The sequence below is a fragment of the Tyto alba genome, unplaced genomic scaffold (assembly GCF_018691265.1).
Source record: "Tyto alba isolate M040663 unplaced genomic scaffold, T.alba_DEE_v4.0 Super-Scaffold_12, whole genome shotgun sequence".
NCBI classification, from domain to species: Eukaryota; Metazoa; Chordata; class Aves; order Strigiformes; family Tytonidae; genus Tyto; species Tyto alba.
Window position 1 is genome coordinate 4,805,890 of NW_024881274.1, and position 24,974 is coordinate 4,830,863.

Sequence of the window (24,974 nt, forward strand, 5' to 3'; positions counted from 1 at the left end):
TGATTTTGAGAGGGATGTGAAGTGGACTGTCAGATCCCAAACCATTTGCTCGCCTTCCCTTGATTTTTTTTCCTCTTTTTTTTTTTTTTTTTTTTTTTTTTTTTTTTTTTTACCAATAGCAAACTATACCAAAAGTGGGTATGACATTTAGATGTCAAATGGATAGGGTTTTATCTAGAAGTTAGATCGTAAAAATCGCCCAGACCTCAGACAGATACCCCTCACTGGCTCTCAAAAGTCACGTGAGGTCCATAAAGTTAGTTTTATGGTTTTGGGGAGTTGACAATGTACAATATATTTCACATTCTCTAGAATGTTAAGTGACACTTTAACTGCTTGGTTTGGCTTGTAAGGGGCAGCAATGGGTGAGCACTTTTCCAGATGAGATAAACGTTGCAATTGCAGGGAACATGTTTTGCGGGTCCAGTTTTCAGTCCAGAGAGCCAATAGACTGGAGTCCTGAAAGTAAGTTCTTCTGAAATATTATCTGCTTAAACTATTTTAAAGGGTTGATATGGCTAAAGGCTGAGCGGGGAGGAAAGAGGGTCTGTCTCTCTTTCAGAGCTTTATTTCTCACTTTTAGAAGGTCCTAATTCTTATCCTCCCGAGAGCTGGAATTGCATTACATTTCCATCACAGCTTCGAGGCCCACAAGTAAACTTTGTGGAAGGGGGAGAAATAGAAAATCTGTAAAGATTCATTATCATTGCAAGGCAAACTCCATCCTGTCTTTGCCGGGGGACGTGTGTACTTCAGAGAAAGTTTAGTTTTGTCCTTCGCCATGTAAAAAGGCTCTTGCTCGTTTATTGGAGGTGATTCGGTGTGGTTTATACTGCTCGCAAATAGCCACAAATCTGGCCCATGCCTTTGCATTTCAATTAGCTGTATTTTGTCTGTGCTCTTCAGGTTGTTAACACCTTTTGATTTAAATTATTTTCACCTGCTTGCCAAAGAAATGTGTGCACTTCTTTTTTTTTTCTTCTTCTTTATTCCTTTCGGCCTGTGTAGAGACCGGTTTTTTTGGCCCCAGGACTTTTTTTTTTTCCTCCTTTTTTTTTTTTTTTCTCTTGGGTTTCTATTTTTTACAATACGAACGAGTGCCCTCATATTTCCGTAGTTCGTTTCTACCATATGGAGACACCGAATGACCGCTGTTATGTCTCCAGCCTGTCTTGAAGTGCTACAGAAAAATAATCAGCCAGGCTGCAGTTTGCAAACGGACTCTCCAAACCTGATTGAACCCGCCGGGATCTCACAGATTTTCCCCGAAGGGTGACCACCGTTCTGGAAAAGGCAGGCAGCAGCCTTTTTCTTTGGGAAAATAAACAAGTTAGCGGGGAAGGGCAAGGGAGGGGAGACTGCCATGGCTCGGGGGCTCGGGGCTGCCACCCCCGCGCCGGGCTGGGGCGGGCAGGTGGCCCCGGCCGGAGGCTGCGCGGCCGCGCAGCCAGAGCAAAATAGAGCGAAGTACGGCATCCAGAGCAAAATAGAGCAACATCGACCACAAAACCGTGGAGAGGTTGCTTTTTTCTTGGTTTGTTTTTTTTGGGGTTTGGGTTTTGGTTTGGGTTTTGGTTTTTTTTTTTTTTTTGAAAGCCAAGTCGCCAGCTCTGCAGCAGAGGTGGGGGGATGCTTCGTCCACACCTGAACCAACTCACATCTATCCCTCCCCACACCTCGCTCCTTAAGAAATAATAATAATTTAAAAAAAGTTCAAAGCGGGGTTGCAGGGGAGGGGGGTGGGCTGGGGGTTTTCTAGAATTTGGAGCAGTCACAAGCTGCTTTTTTTTTTTTTTTCACTCCTTTTTACGGTAAGACAACATTTGGTGGACACATGTCCGTCTCTTTTACACAAAGCAGAATGTCCCCCTTTAGCACACTTTGGAGATTGCTTTTCCTTCCTTGGGCTGTTTTTCCTGTCCTGCTCCATGTGTCTCCTAATATCTTTACTATCATCATTTGAACTTCTGGCTTCTCCCTGAGCAGTCAGAGGGTGGCCAGTGCTATCCTGAAAAACCTCTGCTCTGAAAACCTGTAAACACAAATGCAAAAGCTGGGAATTCAGGGAAGGGAAGCAGGGTGCGGGGAGCTTTTCCTATGCAGCAGACTGATTTTATGCTGAACAGCCTCTCCCTAGTCCCTGTGCAAGCTGGACCCTGCTTTTCAGTTGATAATAAAGATATTTTACGGGATCCTAGAATGCTTCAATGGCATGGGTTTTAAAGGTGAATTTAGCCGCAGAAACACGACAGGCTGCAGACGGTTTGTCTACACGGATTAGAAACTCTCGGAGCAGAGAGGGTGTGGGGAGAAGTGTGTGGTCGTGTTGGGGTGAAATCAAGTTATGGCCTGCTAATTCTTTACCCTTCTGACCTGTACTGGTGACTAGAAATAATTTCTACTGATTCAAATGACGAGCAATGTAGGCAAGAAAAGTCACATCCCTCCCCCTTAATGTATGTTTGAAAATGTAACCGTACGTTCAGTGCACGCATGTACCCACAAACACCGTGGTTCCAAAATATATTAATCCATCCACGTATCCATAGATCCATCCATCCCTCTACCTCTTCCCTATCCATCATCTGCATCACTGCCCTGTCCCTACATCCCCACTCAAAGGAATTCGTCTTTCCTATAGTACCAGACAAACTTTCCTTCCAAATCCACTCTGATCACAGGAGTCACAAGGTGTTGTTTTGTTTTGTTTTTTTTTTTTTCTTAAGTACCACTATCTCTAGTCGCTTGGTGCACGCAATGTGTTATTTCGAGAGGAAAAAAACAGACCACGAGAGCCAGAGCGTAGGGGATTTGCTGTGCAGTTGAGCTGCAGGACATTGCAGCGAGGAGATGCTTGTGTGGGTGACAACAGGTAACAACCCTGTGCCCCCCCTTGATCTGAGCATCCTCGGAGAAGGGATGGCACTGGGCCTGTGTCACAGCACAGGAGCAAGGACTGGACTTTATTGTTGGCATAATAATAATAATAATCATCTTTCCCTCTCCTTTCCATTGCTCACAAGAAACCCTCGTCCTCTCTGTCCACGAGATCTGCTTTCTACCTGCCATGTGTAACATTTTTTCAGTGGGTTGGGGTTTGTTTTGTTTTGTTATTTATTTATTTATTTATTTATTTATTTATTTAATACAAGCTGGATACTGGGGGGTTTATCTGTGTTTGGGGTTTTGCCTTTTTTTTTTTTTTTTTTTTTTTTCCTACATGGTGTTAACATCCAGATTCCTGTGAGGAATAAGGAGGTACAACTGGCTACCATTTTACACCCTGGAGGGGTCACAGGCTTAGCACAGGCTTCCCCCCCCATCCTTTAAAGGAAAAAAAAAAAGTCCCTGTTGCTGGTGAAAAGGAAGTATAAGGAGAGTAAACAGGAAAACGGAGCTCTGACCGTGCAGGTAGGCGGGGATATTCCTTTGCATTTTTCATCGTTTCTCTCGCTTTAATGGCATACATCACACATGGGACAATTAGTTCTTCTGTGGCTGTAGAAGACAGAATAAATATAAAGTGCTTTAATATCGGGTCTAGGAATATGGAGAATCTCTAGGACATGATTACTGCTTAGGAAAGGAAATGTCTCTTTTAAAACCTGTAGTTGTGCAAACCTTTATGCCACGACTCTGGGCACAGATGGGGAAAATCTCTGATTTAAGGAATCTGCAAAACGGAGCCCGGTGGTGGTCTGGGTGCATGGGAGCTGTTTGCCCCAAATACACAAAGTCTACCCCAGCCTATAGGAGCCTCCCCATGAGCTCACCTGGCTCACAGCATCTCTCACTTACTAAACATGGGTGCAAATATATCCACTTCTGCCTTTTTTGTAGCTCCTGTCCTGTCACTTCAGCTTCTCCCCACCCCTGAAGGTTTTCTATTTCGTTTAGGAAACAGTATATAAACCTCACTGGTAGTTTGAAGGGAAAAAACCCCCAAACCAAAAGCAGTTATTTCTCACCCAAGAGCCAGCCCAGGTTCCAGAGATTGGAAGGGCCAAGCTGAGCATCTGTATTAATTACAGCCCCCCCCTTCAAGCTGCCTTTTGGGGCATCTCCCCAGGGCCTTGTGCTAGGGCAGGCGTGGGACCCCCATGCCCAGACTGCTGCCAAAGGGCGAAAAAGATGATGTTTCACCCATAAAATACCCATTTGGTTCCCAGGTTCATTCAGCAATAATTGGGGGGGGGGGGGGGGAGGGAAATGCATTTGTGAGCAGCACGGAGGTTTGGGGAGCACTTCGATGCAAAAGGCAGCTCCGTGTTGCAGTGCTGTCGTCAGGCCATCTTGAATGTCATGGATTTATTTATTTTTATTTCTCTTTTTTTTTTAGGATTTTTTTTTTCATTTAAAGTGGTTGTGCATTTTAGGCCTTCTTTGCTCACTGGGTACAGCGTAACACAAAATAAAATTTCCTTCCACCCAGGTTTTAAAAGCTCAACTAAGAAAGTGAGCAGACCAAACTAAAAACAAAACCAAAACAAAGAAACCCCACCAAAAACAAACTTTGCCAAGGTAACCTAGTTACAGATGTGTATGATGTCTTATTTTATTCAACAAAAAGTGATTAAAATCTGTTAAAGGATTTAATTAAGAGAATTAAATGAAAAGGAAGGGGCACAAATGAGTTGGAAAAAAGCGAAGCTATTCTAAACGATTAAATCGCCATTTTAACAGTATAATGGGGTTTGCATACTGAAAAGAGAAATCAGAGCTCATATCTCATCAATAATTCATAGGCAAGAGGGATCATTCCGAGGTCAGCAGACTTGTACAGCCCCGGCTCCTCTCTCGGAGGAGAGGGTGAGCATCGTATCACAACACAACACGGACCCCGGGGGCTGCCGGGTCACCTTTTTAAGGAAAACATAAGCTCCAGGGTTTTTTTTTCTTTCTTTCTTTCCTTTTCTTTTTTTTTTTTTTTTTTTTTTTTTTTTTTTTTAATTTACCAAGTCCTACGGCCCGGGTGTGTTGATGACTGGCAGTAAGAAGGGGGGAGGGCTGGAGAAGGACTGGATGTGGTTCATATTGCTCCAATACAGACACACACCAACAATGTGTTAATTATGCTTTTGAGAAGCCAAAGGGATCTCCCTTTTTTTTCTTTTTCTTTTTTTTCTGGCCACAAAAATGAAGGTTGGGAGGCTCTGGGTCCTTATCTGCCTTGGCGGGGATAGGCTGGAGGCAGGGACTAGAAATTGCACTCCTTGGGCTGTAATTCTTGTATTTCATTCTGTTTAGAGGAAGACTCCGATTATTCACCTATTTATTTGCAGTAGTCCTGTAAATTACTCCAGCCTACACACACACCGTGACCTCCCCAAGAAGGGAAAGCTGTGGAAGGAAACCAGCCCCTTCCCTCCAGCTCTGCTCCCCCAGCCCCTTTCCCTCCCCCACAGCTGAATTTCAGGCTGAGAAATTGCTCTTTCTTTTCCCCAGCCCCAACCTCTTCCTTTTTTTTTTTTTTTTTTTTTTTTTTTTTTTTATTACACGTCCGACCTGAAGGGAAGGAGCTGACGGGATTATTTAAAATCCTCTTGATAAAGGTCTGTCCTCAATTAGGGAACCTGAAATGGACTTTTATGGGGTTTGGCTCCTCCTCTGGGGGTCTCTTTCCAGTCCTAGAATGGATTTAAGAATGAAATTTCCTTTCAGAGCATGGTTATTTCGGTGTCTGAGCTGATTTTTCTCATTCTTTCTTCTCCTAATGTTAAATAAATGATATTTGGAAAGAGGTTGATAACTTAACTCGAGAGGTGTCCACCCGGCATAGTTTTTCTGTGTTCTGTTACCCTAAATAGCTTTAAAAAGAAACTATTTTGACAGCGAGCGTTGAAAGAATAAGACTAGTCCGAGGGGCTTTTTCCCCCTTTGATTTATCTCTTTTTAACATGTGTATGCCTATACACACACACACACACACACACACATATATATATATATATATATACACACACCCCCTTCAAGTCAAAATAAATTACAGCGCTGGGATTTTGTGGAAAGGCCGTTGGGTTGGTGGCAAATCCGGGCTCTGTTTGTGTCGGGAGACTTCGCCAAAGCGGGGCGGGGGGTTTGGGCTGGAGCGGGGGGAAGAGGCGACCCCGGGCAGGGGGTTTCGGTGCAGCCGCCTCGCCTGTAACGTCCCCAAGCAGCCAGCAGAGCTCGCTTCAGACCAAGTTCACGGCCAGCGGGGCCGGGACGGGCCGGGCCGGGCCGGGCCGGAGCGGGACCGGCCGCCCCGAGCCCCCCCCGCGCCCCGGCTCCCCCCGGGCGGCCGCCGCGCTGCTCGCCGCCGAGCTCCGCTGCTCCTAAAAGAATCATAGAAATCTCTCCTTCTCTATCCCCCCTCAAAAAAAGGAAGGGAAAAAAACAAAACAGAAAAATCAGAGCAGGCTAATTACCGCAGTCAACAACCCACTTAGGTGAAATGCCAATTAAAAGAGAAATAATGCGATGCAGCTGTGGCTGAAGGGATTTTTTTTTTAACCCTGCTTTTTTAAATATAAAAGTAGGGGGGAGCAAAACGGAAAAAAGAAAAAAAAAAAAAAAAAAGGTCTAATACAGCAATGGGTGAGTTAGAGATAAACATCTAATGTTTGCAAAGCTCTGAATTTTTTTTGTTCTTCCCTGGAAAAAAAATCACGACGAAATGTTCAGGTTTTTTTTTTTTTCTTCTTCTTCTTGAAGTAAAATAAATAAAATAGGGAAATCAGCGCCGCATTTCTAGAGACTTAGACGGTAACTCTGGTCTTGGGGGGCTTGTTAGTACAGCATTATAGCTCGAGGGGTCAAAAAGTTGAGGGTCAAAAGTTTACGCTGTGCGTGACTCAGTCTTGTGTATAACCCTGATAGACTGATGTCAGGGTGGAGAAAAAAAAAAAAAGAGAGAGAGAAAGAAAGCGGGGAGGGGGGTGAGGTGGGAGGAAGAGTCTCTGCTTATGGGCAGAGATGGGAGAAGATGATAGCGAGGTGGGAGAGACCTTCAGCCGCAAGCGAGAGAGGCAGGGGGAAGGAGGGAAGAAAAAAAAAAAAAAAAAAAAAAGAGGGCTGCAGGATTTGGGGTGGGATGTCGGTAGAAAATAAGGTAGATTGATTTGGATCTCCCGTGAGGAAACGCCGAGCGACTTCTTAGTATTTTTCTAAGATAACCCCGGAAACGCTATTGGGAGTCGAATTAACAGAATATAGGGGGAAATGCATTTATTAAATCCAATTACGTGGAGGTCCCTCTAGGATATTAACACGAGCAGTTAAAAAATAATTTTCAGTCCAGCGTCAATTTTGTTTGGATAGAGTTTAAATTATACAGAAAAAAAAAAAAATCTGACACGGTTGGTGAAAATGTGTTCTAACATCTTTAGTTGGAAACGCGTCCAAACCCCTTGGAGAGGTGCCTGTCCCCCGCCCCCCCCCGCGCCGGAGCCCCAGCGCCAAACAGTTTTTAATACCTGCTCGGAATGAGTGCAAATACTCATCCAAAAAAATAAAAAGATTACACGAAATAACGTCCATAATTTACTGTTTGCATTTCTACCTTAATCGGAGGAAATCGCAAATAATGATATATAGGCAAAATCAATGGACTGATGGCTTTAAAAAATTCACTGTGTATTTAAAGGTGCTTTTAAGTGCCCGTTTCGTCGGGCGGTCCGGTTAAAGTAGCTAATTTTGTTTTGCAGCACGCTTTCCGTCGGAATTTGAATGAAATGTTTTATATTTCTTGCTTGAAATGTGACTCCACTCTGGTCATTGCAACAGTTTAATGAACTGATATAATAAATATTTCCCTTGGCATTTCAAAGTTATTTCTACACTGCCAGACTTTGAACACTCCAAACTCTAAATATTATTTGCACTGGGACTGGGGAAGATCTTTTCAATAGCTTCTTAAGCAAACAGTCGTAGCAAGGCAAACTCTTCTGGAAAAAAAAAAAAAAGAAAAGAAAAAAAAAAAAGCCCTGTAAATTTGCTTTTTTTTCCCCCTCGGCTTTTAAATATTTTCAGTGACTAAATACTTATAACAAGGGTCATTTTTCTTGGAAGAGAGAGAGAGAATATTAGAGCCCTGGGAAAGGCATTCTGGAAAATCCATTTGCTTTCCCGATGCGGATATATTCACAGAGTAGGTGAAATTCAAGAGAACGTAAAGCGTTTTGTTTTGCGTGATAAGGCGAAGGTTTAATTAATTGCCATGAATTTGCTTGGTATTTATAAAATATCACTATATAAGGGCTACCGTTTAGTTGTAACTTGGGTGATCCATCTCTTCGTCCTTGTAATTACTGTACTTATCTCTCCAGAACAGTCATTTCTACTCCAGGTTTATAGAACAGGTAATGGATAATAAAGGCCATTTGTTTTCTGGATATTAAAACAAGCAGGTATAATTTCACGGCAATAAAAAAAAAAACAAAAACAAAAAAAAAAAACAAAAACACCACCTCCTAACTTTCCTTATAATATTCACTCCTACATCATAACGTTTAACTTTCAATTTAGGGACGCGAGGCTGCGTGTTCATTTGAAGTGGGTTCATTTGGAGAGATGTAAAGAGAGAGAGCGAGCGAGGGAGGGAGGGAGGGAGGGGAGGAGAGAGGGAGGAAATTAAAGGTATCATTTTCAAGGATATTTCTAATTTATCTCCCTTGCTCGGGACTGACTCGTCTTGGCCCGGGGGTGAGGGTCTCTGAGCTCTGCAAACACAATTCAGGGTGGGTTTTCTTTCTATTTATTTTTTTTCCCTGCCGGACAATCAATTGAATGCGCTTTTTAATCCCGATTTACTTTCCAAATGACCTCTTTATCGCGGAGAAAAACGCGAGGTTGGAGCTGGTGGTGTAAACGCGGAGATAAATGGTGAATCCTCGCAGGGATGCTCCGTTCCTCCCCCCCGCCAGAGCTCCTCGCTTGCTGCTTCACGGGGTTTAGGTGAAAATATGATTTTTTTTTTTTTTCATTAGAAATTAAAAGGATACACAAGGCTGGCTGGGAAAGGCTTAAATCTTCGTTTTCCTGTTGCAAAACAGGTGTGGGCTGATTTCCACCTAACCCTGCAGCCGCCCTCCGTACATTTACACAGCTCAGATGCAGTCGAGGCGCCGGTTGCTCCTTATTAAAAGTTCTGCCCTAAAAAGCACCTCAGAATTCCAGCGCTCCCCGTTTCCGGGGGGGGGGGGGGGCGAAGGGGGAGAAAATCCCAGTTTAATATATAAACCCGAAAGGTTTGCGCTTCCGAAAGGGCGGGGGGAGATAAAAAGTCCCCATCCTCATTGCTGCCAGACTCGAGAGCGAGATCTCCTGGGGAGAGGGGAGAATATACCCAGGAAGAAAAAAAAAAAAAAAAAAAAAAAAAAAAGGCAAAAAAAATGCGTTCTAAAAATGACAGCGCGGAGCGGCGCGGAGGGAGCGCGGCGCGGGGTGAACCGCGGGTCAGCGCGGCTCTCGGCGGCCGCCGCGCTGCGGACACGCCTCGCTGTTTAACAAAGACTGACAAACTATGAGATTAATACCAAAACTTGCGGGTTTCCCACCCCAAAATGCTCAGAGGGCCTCCTGGCGCTGCCAGGAGCAGTTCCGCTCGCCTTTAAGGACAATAGTGGTTTATACTGGGGGAACGGGGGAGGGGGCACCAACAAACCCCACCAAAAACAAAAAAAAAAAAAAAAAGAAAAAGAAGAAGAAGAGGAGGAAGGAGAGAGAGAAATTAATGTTCTTATCGAGAAATTATCTCATTGAAAAAGCAACACGGGGGAGAGAGAACAGAATAGCCCAGGCTGGACTGGGGAGGGGGTGGCGGGATGGGGGGGTTGGGGGGGGCTGGAGGGTGAGGGGGGGTTAGGGGGTTTCTATAGGATTCCGCCTGCAAAACCTTCCCAAGTTTTGAGGGAACCTCCTAAACCCCTCGGGGATTACTCCGAGGAAAGGACCCCCGTTCTGCCAAGGTAGGTACCGCTGCCGGCGTTACACCTGGGCGGGGGGGGGCGGGGGGGCACCCCCTGCTTCGTGCCCCCTCTTTTGGGGTGACCAAACAGGCGCTCGGCGTCAGGAGCGGTTTCACAGCTCCCCGGCGCTGGCAGGTGCCGTCGGGAGGGTTTGGGGGAGGGTTGGGGGCTCCCCCAGCACCACCTTGGCGGGGGAGAAACAGGCCGGGGAGCCCCAGGGACACCCCCCCACCCCCCCACCCCCCGCCCTTTTCTGACTGAGATTGCTTTGAAATGGAAAAGAACCGGGTGAAATTTGCTGTGAGAAACTTCCGCGACGTGGGGCAGTTTCCCAGCGAAAGGTAGAAAGGTGTGCGGGGGGGAGGGGGGGGGGCGAGGGGGGGGGCAGAGTGGATCTGCCTTTAATTTGGGATCAGAGGCGACGAGGGGGAGATTTCCTGGAGGTGTGGAGGGGGGACGATTTCTGGTAAACGCTAGGGGTGCTGGTTTGCTGGCACCAACCCCTGGTGTCACTGGGAAGGAAAATTAAAGCCGATTTATATATTTTTTTTAAAGGATGTGGGAGGGGGTTCAAAATACGGAATAGGCCTAGGTATTTCTATTCAGGCTCCTGTCCTCAGTTAGGAGATATCTACGGTACCGGCTGCGATGAAATACAATAAAATAAATCAGAGAAGGGATTGGAAAGGAAGAATAAAATTTAAGAGGGAAAAAGAAAAAAAAAAAAGAAGAGCTCTAATGGGATTGGTTCTGTAGAATTATTTTATGGCAGCCATCTACACGTTGTACAAGCAGATTTGATTTGGCTTCTTACTTTTATGGCAGGTTTTAGAGGGGAAGGTAAATTTTAGAGTTGCTGTCTGCTCCCCAGCAAAGTGTAGGTGCCGGGCTGTGGAGGTGGGAAACTCTCTGCTCTCTGCAAAATGCGCCTTCGTTTTGCTCTGCTGCTTTTCTGGAAACCTGGGGTTTGTTGAGACGTGTAAAATGGGTTGGGGCTTGTCCTGGGTGCATTTGGGCTTATTTCTTAAAATATAGGTTCGTTTATCTGGGGATGTTACGATTTATCAGAAAAACCGACTATTCACCTTAAAGTACCTGAAAAAACTCGGGGCATCCTGTGTCCGGGAAAAATACCGGACATTCATTCTTGGTCGTAATTATTTTTTGTTAGAAAAAAATGTAGGAGTGTGTGAAATACATTTAAGATATTTTCCAGGAATTTTAATGTGGGGAAACGCAGTTTTTCTCTGATAGCTTCTCTTCTGTGGCATTTAAATGCTATTAATTAGGGAAATGCTTGACCAAAAAATGTTCTGCCTTTTGAAATACAAAAAAAAAAAAAAAAGGGAGGGGGAGAGGATGCTATACTTTTAATCTCTTGGGCAACTGTAATTTTAAACGAAATCTCAACATGATGCTACCCTCATTAGTTCCGAATGAAGGTTCATTACCTAGACAGTATGAATATTTTATTGCTTTATATCCCTTTTTCGGAAATGAAACGCCTTTGATCTTTTTCTCGGGTTGTAAAAAGAATTGCCTGTCATTAAAAAAAAAACCTGTCGTCCCATCTGCCTTTACATTCTGTATTTCTTTTCATCTGTTTCTTTCTTTTTTTTATAATTTATCCGCACACGCACGTATAAACCCAAACCTTGGTTGACCTCCAAGAACGAAAAATGGATGAAATCTTGGTGCTGCATATCAGAGAATAATTACGAGGGTTTCAGGATGGAGGGGGACGGAGCTATGGCATTTTGCTTTTAAGTGACGATTATTTGGATTCGAGTCTCGTTGTGCGTCTATATTTATATATTCAGTGGAGCAGCTGATTTTTTTTTTTTTTTTTTTTTTTTTAGCACAGCGGTAAACTATAAGTTAGGGAGGAGAAGGTAGACAAATTCTAGTTTTTCTAGTCTAGTATCTGCTATTCGGATACTGAGTTGGTGCTTTAATTAATCGTCTTTCCTCTGAAGAGTGAATCTTTTAACCATCTTTACCTATAGATTAATTCTTGATCTCTCGAGTCACAAAACTTTACCCCCCTGCCCCAGAAGATAATTATGGCGGTAGGCGAAGATCTCTGACCAAGGAGGATGCATCTGTCTTCTATATGTACCCTGTAGATCCGAATTTGTGTAAAGGAAGTTGGGTCACAAATTCGTATCTAGGGGAATATGTAGTTGACACAAACACTACAGGTCACAATCCCAGGAGACATTAAAAACAAAACCAAAAAAAGCCACCCACACCCTCAAAACCCTAAATAAAAGGGTTATAACAAGATCTTAACCAGAAATACGTTTTATAGCTGAAAATAAATACTTTGAATTTGACCTTAGCTCAACTCCAGCGCTCCTGCGATAAACTTTATCATCACTTCGAGATAAAATCTGAGCTGCGAAGGCGGCGAGGGGGGGTGAGGGACAGGGGCGTTATTACTGCGATTCGAGAGCCAGGATCCCACTATTGCTTTAGTTTGTGTAATCTCAGCACTGACACCGAAAAAAAAAAAAAATTATTGCTTTCTTTCCTGCCACTCGTGAGGAGCTTATTGCGCGTTTCAGGTTTAAACACGAATTTGAGGAATTAGGGGTGGCTTTTGAAAGGCTGCTGGTTCGCTCTGGCTTTTAAAGGGTCTTTATTACAAGAAGGGCGAGGCGAAGATGCATTAGGACTTGGGCTAATTCGCTTTTGTAATTGTTCATCAAGTCCTTGATTTCTTGCTTGGAGGACGGGCTCCTTTTTCCATCGGTGCGTGGGAAAACAGTCAATCTCCGAGCACAGCTAAATGTGATTTAGGAGACCGGGTACCCCGAATTAGCTGATGAATTTCTTATCGATCCCAAACAAGCCCTATTCATCTCTGCCAGGCTCGGGGCGCAATGTCCCTTCCCGTATCACCTTAGCACGGAATGAGATGCGACCACCACCCGGAGGGACCGCCATGGATCATGTGCCGGGGCAGCGGCCGTGAGCCGCAGCCGCCAACCCCCGCAAAAAAAAAAAAAAAAAAAAAAAAAAAAAAAAATTACCTTCTATTTTAATTAATTTTTCTTTTTTTTTTTTTTTTTTCTTTTCGGGGGGATTTTTCTTTTTCCCACCCCACCCCCTTTTTTCCCCCGTTCTCCCCCGCCCCGAGCCAGGACACACCCCCGAGGGGTGTGGGCCTGGGGGGGTGCGGCGGCGGGGGGGGGGGTGTCCGGTTCTCGCCCACGGGGCGCGGCGGGGCCCGGGGCCGGCGGGGCCCGGCGGTGGCCGGGGGGGAGCGGGCGGCCCCGGCCGCCTCCCCGGGGATGCTCGGGGCCCCGGGAGAGCCCGGGCTGGGCAGATTTCCTTATCCGGGGATCGCAGGGCACCTCGCCATTGGCCCGCGCTGTCACATGGACTCCAACTTTGTTCACTTGACAGTAAGTAGGAGGGTTTCACGAAACAGGAAAACGAGTAAAGGGGGGGACAGGAATAAATTTTAGGACAGATATTTTTTTTTTTTTTTCGTGTGTGCAATTCTAAGAAATTAATGGCCATGAGCTCGTTTTTGATCAACTCCAACTATGTGGACCCCAAGTTCCCACCCTGTGAAGAGTATTCCCACAGCGATTACCTTCCCAATCACTCGCCGGAATATTACAGCAGCCAGAGGCGAGAGAGCACTTTCCAACATGAAGCGATGTACCAGCCGCGGTCAGCCTGCAAGGAGCAGCTCTACTCGTCCTGTCAGAGCTCCGGCCACCAAGCAGCGGTGTTATCCCCCCGGGGTCATGTCCATCCTCCGGCCGGACTGCAGAGCCACCTCTCTGAGCCAAACCAGCCCTGCGAGCCGGTCACCCCCAGCCCACCACCCTCCTGCAGCCAAAACTCTCTGAACCAAAGCCCTTCCAATTCCTCTTGCAAAGAGCCGGTAGTTTACCCCTGGATGAAAAAAGTCCATGTAAGCACGGGTAAGTGAACTAAAGTGGCTTTGCTTTATACTAAGTAGCACCTCAAAGTCTTGTAGAAATCTTATTGCACCAGTTGTAAAATAACCATTCGTGGAGATTTACGATCGCCTGTTTGCAGAGCGGTATAATTACATCCTCCATAAATTTTTATTGCTCTGCTTGGCCATGTGCCTTTGAAGTCTCTGTTACCATCCTCCTCCAATTTCTTGCAGGCTACTTTTTTTATGGCTGTTGAATCTTCATAAGTTAAGTTTTATGTTTTCGTAATTTGTATTTAAGTGGCGGGTTGAGTAAACTTTTACTATTTTCCCTTCCCCCCCCCCCTTTTTTTTTTTCTTAACTGTGATATTTAATAAAAAGAAGTGTCTGTGTTTGCTTGTTTGCATGTGTGTAAGGAGAACTTTAAAGATTTGGGGATAATAGAGTGATGCTCAAGTAGAGGTGTGTATATATCTGTGTATATACACACGTAGAGGGCATGGAAAATGTGTCTGGGGGACCTTATAAAAACGTTTAGACAGGAATACACGTCAAGCAATGAGGATGGAGGTGGAGATTTGGAGATAGGTTCTGGGTATATTTTTAGAAGGTTTGCCGTGTGTTTTTTTGAGTATAACCCCCCACCAAAAGAATTTGTGATGCTTTTTTTGGGGGGAAAGGACCCATTAAAGGAACAGCTCAGTAATTCTTCTTCTGCTCTTTTTTTTTTTTTTTTTTTCATTTTTTTTTCCCCCTTTTTCTTCTTCCTCCTTTGTGTTTGTTCAGTAAACCCTAATTACTCAGGAGGGGAACCGAAACGCTCCCGCACAGCCTACACCAGGCAGCAAGTCCTGGAGCTGGAGAAAGAATTTCACTATAACCGCTATCTCACCCGGAGGCGCAGGGTCGAGATCGCCCACTCCCTCTGCCTCTCCGAGCGCCAGATCAAAATCTGGTTCCAGAACAGGAGGATGAAATGGAAAAAAGATCACAAGTTACCAAATACCAAGATCAGGTCTAATTCTTCCAGCTCTTCCGCCAGCCTGCAGATCCCACAAGGAGGATCTCAAACCCGATCCCATGGACCAGCCACCAGCCTATAACTATTCCGTGGATGGATGGAGTGTGCGTGTTTGTGGGTGTGAGTTTGTGTGTGTGTAGGGAACACATGATTTGGGGTTGGTTTTTTTTTTGTTTTTTTTTTTTAAATGCTCCAAGAAACAAGGGAAGGAAGGGTGCTCTTTATTTATAGGGGGAACAGAGGGAGACTCAGCTGCAACAAAGCAGAGCTGTGCTGTTGTGCCTCTCTTCCATTAAAAGAAGGCTGTAGATAGTAGTTTTCAGATTTGGCTAAGATGGATCCTTGTTTCATCTTTAATCACGCCAAGCTCTGCCCCATTTGTCATGTTTACTCTCCCGTACAAAGGATGGACCTTATGTCTGCTATTACCTCGACAACCAGCGCTCACTTTAATAAATGAGGCTCAGTTTCTTCAAGACGAACTGGATTTTCTCTTCCCCCCCCCCCCCCCCCCCTTTTTTTTTCCCCTCCTCTTTTTCTTTTCTCGCCTACCAGCCACAAACGGAAAGTTTCTGTCCCGCCATCCCAAAGCTGCGGCGGTTCTAGCACAACCCTGCGATGGAGAAAAAACCCCAACAAATACAACCAAAATCCCCGCCGGGCACGGACCGTGGGGAGCGGGGGGGGGGTCTTGGACACTGCACTGGTCGTGCGTGGGAGTGGGGGGTGGGGAACACCCTGAAATACGAAAAGGGAAATTAGGTCGAGTGGGTTGTGGACAAAGAAAGCGAGAGGATGGAGAGTGATGTAAGATCCCCCCCTGGCTTTTTTTTTTCTTTCTTTTTTTTTTTTTTGAGTCCAGCAGGTTAATTGTGAGTCTGGGGAAGGGGGGGGGGGAGGGGTTTAGGTTAGAAAGTGGGTGACAGCGGGTGGCACCTGGCTGCACCCCGCAGCCCAGGGCGAGGGCCGGGGGGCGGGAAGCTCCTCTCCCGCTGTCTAGCCCAATTTTGTACTGAAAATGTGAATTTCGGACGGAGGGGTGAGGGCTCGCCCCTGTCGGGGAGAGCACGGCGCGGGGGGGCAGGGGTTTGGCGAGGCTCCCCCTGACACCCCGCCCGGGCCCGGCCGCGTCCGTCCCTTCCCTTTGTCCTTCGGGATGTCCAGGGTTACCTGTAAATAGCAGAGAAAAGGAACAGCAACAAAAAAAAAGCGCAATTGAAAATAAATTTTTTCATTGTGAATCTGACCCTGTGTGGTTTTTTTGAGGGGTGGGTGTGTGTGTGTCTTTGTTCTGGTGAGCAAAAAAAAAAAATCTATTTTAAAGAAATTAATTAAACAGCACGTTTCTTTTTTACAGGGATTTCTGTTGTCAATGGCACAGCCTCAACTCCCTAATGAAAACAAAAGATGTTTGACTAGGGTATATCAGCCTTAAGTACTGCTAAGACTTACATATTATGATTTATTTGTTCTAAGCATATATTAATATGCTCTTCCCAAACTGGTCTCAGACAAAACAGAGGTAGTCATTAGCGCTTTGCTTTGCTGTAAGGAATGGATGTAGCGTTGTATTTCTCTAGAGAGACTTCTCGATTTAAAAAAAAAAAATCTCCTTCTCCAAGGTAGTTAATGCATTAATGAGTCTAATTTTTGCACAGATGTTTCTCGGTGTTTGCAGGTTTTCTGTGTATTTTTATATTACAAAGGAGCTGGCTCCTGCGATAGCTCATAGCCTGACAAGCAAATAGATAATCAAGAAGACAAATGGCTTCTTTTGTGAGCCGCAGCTCTTGTATTAATTTTCATTTTCTTTCTCATAGAAAGTATCGAAAATACTGTTCAGGACGAAATAACATTCCAGCTCTAAGTTATAAATATTAAAAAAAAAGAGAAAAAAGACTATTGTGCGCAGGGGGGTCTGCAAGGGGAGGAAACCTCTGCACCAGCTGAAGAAAATAATAATTTTCTTATATTTGCTTCTTTAAAAAAAAAAAAATAGCTTTTGCTTATTTGTTCAATGTTCATGGAATTCTCCGAGACCCCCCATCAGCATCGAAATATTCCCTCGCATTATTCAAACACAAAGGCAGGGCTTAAAATATTTAAAAGTAGAGTGTCTTTATGTGTTATTCCTTTACTTGTAGTAAGTCACCGCACGACCACCTTGCAAATAAAGTGTCCCCAAAAGTCTCCCTGCCCCCAGCTCAAACAAAGGGCCGTTAGATTTTTCTTTCTATTGACATTTTAATACTTTTAAATAATATTAATGTAGTCACATGGTACAGATCTGTTACACGCTCTGATGTAAAATAAATGGATTTATGGGTGTATTTTGGGTTAAATATCTCATTTTTAGAGGTAGCAACTGCAAACCTTTAAAGTTTCTTTTTTTTTTTTTTTTTTTTTTTTTTTCCCAGGGAGGGTGGAAAGGGCTGTATTTTATTGTAATGCCTGAGGTTGGGGTGTTTTGTTGTTGTTGCTGCATTTTATTTTACTGTTTCTTTCTTTGATCTACTGGGGTTGTAAAGAGGGTGTTATTTTCAAGATAGCGCTTCTAAGAATGGCAAAAAATCGTTCTTTTTTTTTTTTTTTTTTTTTTTAAAAAAAAAAAAGCATATGCTTCCAGGAATGCGGGGTCTATAGAAGCAAATCAAAGCTGGAAAGTATGAATAGAATAGAAGGGGGAGAAAAGAAGATTTCTATAGGACCTAAAAGTTCACAGCCATTATAAGCAGACAGAAGCCAAGAAAAATGCGAGAATTATACAGAAAATCATTAATCACTTCTTTTCTTTAAATACTTATCCTTTTCCCATTGTTATTCAACAGCAAATCTCCGCAGACCGTCTGTTGGGAAAAAAGCACCCGGAGTCCTACAAGAATCTTCAGGGGAAATAATAATATTAATAATAAAATCTGGATCGTAAAGGTGAAAGCTTTATTTTTGGTGGAGAAAAACAAAACCAAAAACCCCCCAAGCCACCCCCTCCCCCAGACCTCTCACTTTGGAAGAAACCACCCAAACCATGAGGGCCGTCTCTGGGGCGTTGGAAAAAGGATGTGGGAGCGAACCAGGTAATAGAGCTGCTCTCTTGGCATGCATTTCTGATCGGTTTATTGCCTCCTTTCACGAGAAAGCTGGGGAAAAGCAAAAGCAAAAAAAAAAAAAAACCAAAAGTTTTTTTTTTTTAAAAAAAAAGGGGCAGAAAGAAAAACAACACGTGAATTCTTGTGCGGGGTTTTCCTTCTGTTTTCTCGTCTTATTTTGACCGATGTGAGCGAGGGGAATGGGCAGAGAAAGTTTGCAGGCTGGTTACTTGTGGCGAGAGTGTTTGTTTTTTTTTTTTTTTTTTTACCTCCTCGATATGGGGTTGTGCGTGTTTGGGGCTCGGCCTTGTGGAGCTTTGCTGCGGGACCCCGGGCAGGGCGGTGGGGGGCCCCGAGTGGGGCTTGGGGGGGTCACCCCGCTTAGGTATTTTTTTTTTTTTTTTAATTATTTTTTGTCATTTTTTTTCTTTTTTTAAGTCTTTTTTTTTTTTTTTTTTTTTTTTTTTTTCCGAGCAAGATCTCTCTTGCCCTTATCACGGGCTGGTTTGCGGACAAAGCCCCGGGGGTGCGAGTGTCGGGGGGTGCGGGTGTCCCACGAGTGGCCGTGTCTTGAGGGTGCAGGCGCTCCGGGGGTGCGGGTGTCCCGGAGTGAGGATGCCCCGGAGGGTGCGGGTGTCCGGGGGTGTCTGTATCCCACGAGTGGCCGTGTCCTGGGGGTGCAGGCGATCCGGGGAGTTGCTGCCCCATCCCGGGAGCGCTGCGGGAATACCGTGACGACGAAAAAGGCTGAAAATTGGGGAGACAAACTCCAGCGCTGGGAAGCCCCGATCGGGGGATAGAGTTCACGCAGAGGACACGTTTTCTAGGCGATTAGCTGTGTATTACAGCCGGGGACTGACCTCGCAAACCCCTTGACCTCTCCGAGGCTGGACATTGTGCTGGGCAACAGCTCAGCCCGAAATTCTGCAAAACTTTGCGTGTGCGGGGTCCCGCCGGACCCGGCCCTCCCCGCACGTTTGGGCCGGGGGGTGAGAAACCAGCACCGGGGGACAAAGGTGGGGGGAGGAAAGTGGAGAAGGGACTTTGGAACTGGGTTCTTTTCTGCTTTCTGACGGTTTCAGAGTTCTGTTTCCGAGCCCGGGCCCGACAGACGTTTTCCCCTCCGATTTCGCTCCAAAAGCCCCCGGTGTTTGTTGCCTTTTTTTTTTTTTTTTTTTTTTTAAGACAGAAGGAAGGAGAGAGGGAGAGAGGCCGGGGGGATCTGCACTGGTTTGCCTTTGCAAGGCAGACTGATTGCTTTACAAAAATAATTTGGGGAAAATCTAAAAGAGCGAAGCCCCCCCCCCCCCCCCGCCCCGCCGCCGTTTCCCTCATCCCGTGTCTCATCTCTCCTCTTATTTTCAGAAATTCCTTTGTTTCCGAGAGTCCCTCTCCATCCTCCCCCCCCCCCCGCCCTCCCTCCGCACCTCCTCCCACTTCGCCCCTGCCCAAGGCGTTCTCAAAAGCCTCTCTGTGCCCAGCTGCCTGATGCAGGCGCGGAGCTGCGCGGAGAGGCGCGGAGAGGAGCGGGGAATCCCACCGGGCCGAGGGACGCTCCGGCGGTCTCTCTCCGGCACCCCCGAGCCGAGAACTCCATCCCGGACCCCCCCAAACACCGGTCCAGACCGGGATGCTGAACCCCTTTGTTACTTTTTTGTCCCAAAATTGGACAAAAAAAGGATTCCTGTGTGAGAAAAATCGCGTAACCCAACCCCACTGAGATGTAGTTACTAGAAAGAAGGGGTATAAAGGAAGTAAAAATAAATAAATAAATATATATATATATATATATATATATACACGTATATCTATCTATATATGCATGGATATGGGGGTTGGGGGCGGTGTTTCTACCCGGTATAGGGGGCCGGGGGGGGTCGTGCTGTCCCAGTATAGCACTGGGTCGCTTTCAAGGCGGCTCGGCTTGGCGAGCGGGTTGGGAGTTTCTCAGCCCCGGTGACAGATTTATGATCCGCAATAAGAACGGCGTGTTTAAATCCGTAAATCAATCTCGCTTTCTCACTATATAAACGCTCATTTTATCTTTAGAAAGAAAACGGCTTTGATCACGGCACCTCGGAGGGCGAAGCCGCTGTTTATGGCCGCGTTTCCGACCCTTTGAACTGGGGGCATTAAAAAAAAAAACGAAATGGGTGCTTCTTTAGCATGAAACAAACCCCAAAATGCCAGCGGAGGTGCAGAAGGGGATATCTGCCCCGTTTGCTGCCTGAGATGTCTCTGTTCTTTTTTTTTTTTTTCTCATCCTCTTTTATTTTTTATTTATTTACCCGGCTCCGTTCACAGGGATGCTTCGTTTTATGACTAAGGAAAAAAAAAAAAAAAAAGAAGTGGTTGTGTGAAGCGAAAGTTGTGGCTTCTGAATTGACCTGAAGTTCCCATAACCCGCCCCCCCTTGAAGTTTCCTCCCTCTTAGGACCCCCCCCAGCGAAAGGATCCCCTTTTAATCGGATTTTTCCCCCTCTTCCTCCCACACCTTGACCAAACGTCTCTCTTCCAACAACCACTTTCACTCGATAAAATCGATTCAGAAATAATCGAGGGATTTTGAAAACGAAGCGCTCCCCCCACTCGGTCCTTCCCGGCCGAGGGGGTATCCAGTCCCTCCCCCCCATCCGCCAGACCCCTAGTCTCTGCTTAAATAGAGAAAACCCCCTACTTTTAGGCTTTTTAAATTTATTTTTTACGTTTAATAGGAGCTCCCTCCAGGCTTTCCCTGTGGGGAGGGGGAGGAATTTCGATTCCCGGTGTAGCCTCCGCAGTGGGGGTACTGGGGTGCAGGGGTGTTGGGGTGCTGGGGGTGGGGGGATGCTCTGCCCTCGACCCCCCCTGGCACTGGAAGACCCTCGGGCGCTGGGACACGGTCTTGAGGCTTTCAGGCTCTCCTTGCTGTCTTCTCTCGAGTGACAGTTCCCCCCCACACCCCGCCCGTGGCCGTGGGGGCCGGCGGGGCCGCCCCTTGGCTGCGCACACGGTGCAGGCAGCGCCGTGCCCGGGCAGCGCGCCCCGCTGCTTGCTCCGCGGCTGCTCCGCGGCTGCTCCGCGGCCTTTCCCAGCGTCTCCCTTTGTTGCTCTTTTTTTTTTTTTTTTTTTTTTTTTTTCCTTCCAGGATCCTTGTACTTGGCAGCTCTCTTCAGAGTCAAAATTAGATTTTTTTTTTTTTTTAAATGCAATAAAGGCTGGCCAAACAATAACAGCAGCAGGGAGAAAAAGGCCTGGAAGTGAGGCGAAGGGAGGGCTGAACTCTGAAGCAGGAGGATAAATATTCTCAGCTGATTTAGACTCTCAAACAGTTGTGCTAATCAGTAGAAGATTGTAATAAAAATCTCAGTGTGGAGAGAAAAAAAGGCAAAAAGCACGATGTAGTTCAGCTGAACCAAGGTCTATCAAAGCCAGTCTCCGGGAAAGGTTTAGAGAAGGGTTTAAATGGTCTCAACCCCAGGCAGGAGGGGAAATAAACTTAAAATCGTGCCTTTTAATAGAGAAGTGGCTCAGAGGTGAGTGCCCTCTGCACAGCCTCATCCCGCGCTGGCACGGCCGTGCCAGGCAGCCAGCCCTGGGGAGGAGGGATCACTGTCCATCGAGAAAAGCTTCGTTCAGTTCGAAACTTCTTTAAAAAAATACTGTTCCGGTGGAAGGTCACAGTGGTCCTTTGAGTATGAAACTGAGAGACCCCCTTCCCCCTTCCCCATCACGTGATTCATTAAATAATTAATGCAGAGGTTGCAGAATAGATATGTATTCGTCAGGAAAATCGCAGACATGGTCTCCTTGTGTCTGACGTGAAATTCAACTGTCCTTTAAAAAACAAGCCTATAGCTGAGAAAAAAAAAAAAAAAAAAAAAAAAAGAGAGAGAAAGAGCGAGAGGGAGAGAGAGAAAGAGGGGGAGAGGAGGAGAGAGGGAGAGGGAGAGGAGTCTGCAATAAAACAATTCTCAGGAACCACGAAGCCACGCCGAGGGCTGGATTATTGTAAGTAGCAGGGGCTTCCCAATTCCTAGCGTGTCTATATGTCCATGTAAATTTATTGTTTGTTATTAATGTTATTGTCGTAAAATGTGACAAATAGCCGTCTTCATTTCCTCCCATTTCTCTTCACATGGTGGTATGTGTGTTTATACCCATCGAGGCATTTCATTGATATTTTTAGGAATATTCCTCTCTCTCCCTCTCCCTCTCTCTCCTCGCAACCTTTTTTTTTTTTTTTTCTTCCCCCTTTCTTGATTTATTACAATAAACATGTCAGCAGCAGTGCGGCTGCCATTGTGTGTGTGTTTGTGAGAGAGTTGTGTTGTTTATAGTGGTGTCCAAGATAAATCATTTCTCGAGTGAAAATGATGTGCAAGCGATGATATTTTAGAGCGAGGATCTCTCTCTACCCCACTCCCTGGAGTTGATTATTTCAGACGATTTACTGTAATAGATCAGCAGCTAATATGAAAGCTCTGTAGCTGGGGGTCTTAAATTACAGCATCTGTGATTACCAATTAAGGAGAGATTTGTATAAATTTGGTAAACCGGGAACGCCTCATTGGCATATAAACCTAGTAAAAGAGCACGACCTTAATATAAAAATTACAGCTCGGAGTCCTGTGTTGCAGCATCCCTTTATCAACGATAACTCATTTTCTCCCCAGTTCCCTCTCCCCATCCCCCGGCAGGACTCCTCGCTGGAGAACAGACACAGGTTGCTTTAGCAAAGCAAGGCAGTTTCTGGAGATGCCCTATTTTAAACCAGACACAGAAATCAGACTTTTTTTTTTTAAAAAAAAAAAAAAAAAAAAGTTGCAGCAGGAGGACTGCAAGATAGGTGCCTCTCAGAGAGACACGAATCTGGTCCCAGGCAGGAAGGGGAGTTCGCCCATCAAAACCAGAACAATGGGGATCTGCGGGGACTGGGGCGCTGCCGAGGCACCCCAGCAGAGGCGACTCCCCAAGAGAAAGGGGAATAAACTCACTGCGGGTAATTCGTGGTGCTTTTCTAGCAGGAGGATAACTTTGCGTGGCTTTCTAGTGCCCGGATCTCGCTAAGGCTGTGATGGTGATGGATGGAGAGATAGCTAATGTTCTTATGATGAAAGTTGGAGAAGGTGCGTCTTTCTATTTAGGAGCCCGGGCCTGTTACTTAGCTCCGGAAAAGCAGAGCTCCGAGGAGAAATAGTACTGAAAATAGGCTGAAATAATAGCAGAACCTGGCTGGCAGCTGTAACCTTTTTAGTGATTCCTGTGTGAAATGTAGCTGAGCTGTAACAGGGAAATCTCTTCCGAGCCTCTGAGATAGGGTAGCGAAGCTGCAGCTTTGGGGACGAGATGTGTGTCCCAAACGGGGGGGGCACCGCTATCTGCTTCCCTGTCAGCGCGGGGAGCGCATCCTCCGCGGAAAATGGGAGGTCAGGAGCCAGGCACTGCCCTCCCCTCCCGTCTCCAAACTGGACCAAATTGGTCCTAACCGGGAGTGTTGAAAGGGAAGGAGGAAGTGGGAGATCGCGTTTTTAGATATTTTACAAGCTCCAACATGCGAGGAGTCAATAAAACTGACAACAGGAGCAAAGATTAAATGTTCACACCGGATTCTCGGATGAGAATTCAGCGCTTTTCCCCCCTTCCCTTCCCTTTCCTCCCCTCTGCTCGCCAGCCACGTCTCACACCGCCCGAGCGCGGAGATTTAACTCTGTCTGCTAGTGTAAACCTTTATGTAGCAAAATTAGAGCAACTCAGCGACTTTCATTAAATATTAAGGGAGATCCAGGGACGATGACTGAGCCAGAAATACAGCATCATTCTCTGTCAAGCCCCGTATTAATTTCAGTTGTCGGCTTCAAATGGATGCAGACCCCCTTCCCTCTTTTCTTCCCCCCGCCCCTCCCCCTTTACTTTATTCGGTGGTATTTTGTTTTATTTTGTTGCATTCTTATTTTTTTTCTGTCGTCTTGGGATGCTGAGCGTGTGAAATTGGCCCTTGGCGGGGGGCGGCTGCGGGCACGGTGCGGGAGATCCACCCCGCAGCCCCCGCCCTGGGCGTCAGCCCCCTTTAAATCAATACCGGGGCTTTATTTATCCCCGGTCCAGACGCCTTTGTGCGAGTGTCGTCCTTTAATAATCAGATGTCAGGAGGAGATGGGGTGACCGAGGGCTGCCGAGTAGCTCTGGCCGAGCCTTCGTGCTGGGGACACTGCCCCTACCCCGGGCCACTGCCTTCCCGGGGCGGGAGGGGAGCCCGGACCCGGGCTGGGGCTCTGGACCCGAAATACAACCCTGGATAAGAGCCCCAGAGCCCGATTAAGAGCCTCAGAGCCAGAATAGAAACTCAGATCCTGGATAAAAAACTCCACACCTCCACTATTAGGAGACTCAGATCCAGGAGGGCACCCCATAACAGGAATAGGATCCCAAATATCGGGAGAAAAGCCCCAAACATTGGAGGGGAGCCCACAGCCAGGATAGGAGCCAGAGCCCGGAGGGAACCCCAGCCCCAGGACAGGACCCTGAGCCCGGAGGGGACCCCGGCCCCAGACTGGGAGCCTGACTGGGCGGTGGGTGGCAGAGGGCTCCCCGCGGTGCTCCGTCCCTGCCCGGGGGCTGTGGGAAGGGGCCGGGGCAGAGAAGGCGCTTGGGTGATGCAAAACTTCCCTCCGTGCCGGATCCGGGCTGGGAGGGCACCGTCACCCCCCGAGCACCCGCTCGGTCCTTGCTCCTGCCTCAGATTCTCAGGGCTTTGCTCCCCCCACGCGTGTCAGCTCCGTCCTCCCCCCCAAAACCAAGTTTCTCCCCTCTGTGGTCAGCGGTGACCCGAGGGAAAGGGTTTGGTTTCGCCCAGAGCTGGGAAGGGAAGTCCGGAGCAGAAGCCCTTGCCCCGCGCAGCCCCCGCGCATCCTCCGCGCATCCCCGCCGCTCACCACCTCCTCTCCCAGCTCAGCCGCCCAACAGCTTCGCTGCTCTCCCAGACCCGCTAAAATAACCAGCAAATAGTTCCTTACCATTT

The 24,974-nt window shown here is 46.6% G+C and overlaps 2 protein-coding genes across 4 annotated transcripts in view; both read left to right on the top strand.

Annotated features, from left to right (window-relative positions):
• Positions 1 to 368: 368 nt before the first annotated feature.
• Positions 369 to 24,974, top strand: part of HOXB3 (homeobox B3) — a 42,387-nt gene continuing 17,781 nt past the window's right edge. The window contains exons 1-2 of one of the 2 annotated variants that reach the window (XM_042787042.1): positions 369 to 465; positions 17,717 to 17,962. The gene's annotated coding sequence lies outside the window, so the exon portion shown is untranslated. Of the gene's footprint in view, positions 466 to 17,716; positions 17,963 to 21,877; positions 21,965 to 24,974 lie in introns of those variants that run through there. The other variant, XM_032989649.2, reaches the window with a different exon arrangement.
• On the top strand, positions 406 to 16,129 carry HOXB4 (homeobox B4). Of its 2 annotated transcripts, none has more exons than XM_042787044.1 (3): positions 406 to 465; positions 13,462 to 13,888; positions 14,654 to 16,129. In XM_042787044.1, exons 2-3 carry the CDS (start codon positions 13,468 to 13,470, stop codon positions 14,968 to 14,970), a joined length of 738 nt encoding a protein of 245 aa, XP_042642978.1. In that variant the 5' UTR covers positions 406 to 465; positions 13,462 to 13,467; the 3' UTR covers positions 14,971 to 16,129. The 2 variants fall into 2 exon arrangements, with proteins under 2 accessions (XP_042642978.1, XP_042642977.1); XM_042787043.1 differs by lacking the exon at positions 406 to 465 and adding an exon at positions 13,200 to 13,357.

What these genes read in the sequence shown, in the direction of transcription:
- HOXB4 (XM_042787043.1), top strand. Translation starts at nt 13,244, where the DNA reads ATGCTCGGGGCCCCGGGAGAGCCCGGGCTGGGCAGATTTCCTTATCCG. An exon ending in CCAACTTTGTTCACTTGACA is followed by an intron (nt 13,358 to 13,461) that starts GTAAGTAGGAGG and finishes TGCAATTCTAAG; the next exon opens with AAATTAATGGCCATGAGCTC. An exon ending in AAAAGTCCATGTAAGCACGG is followed by an intron (nt 13,889 to 14,653) that starts GTAAGTGAACTA and finishes GTGTTTGTTCAG; the next exon opens with TAAACCCTAATTACTCAGGA.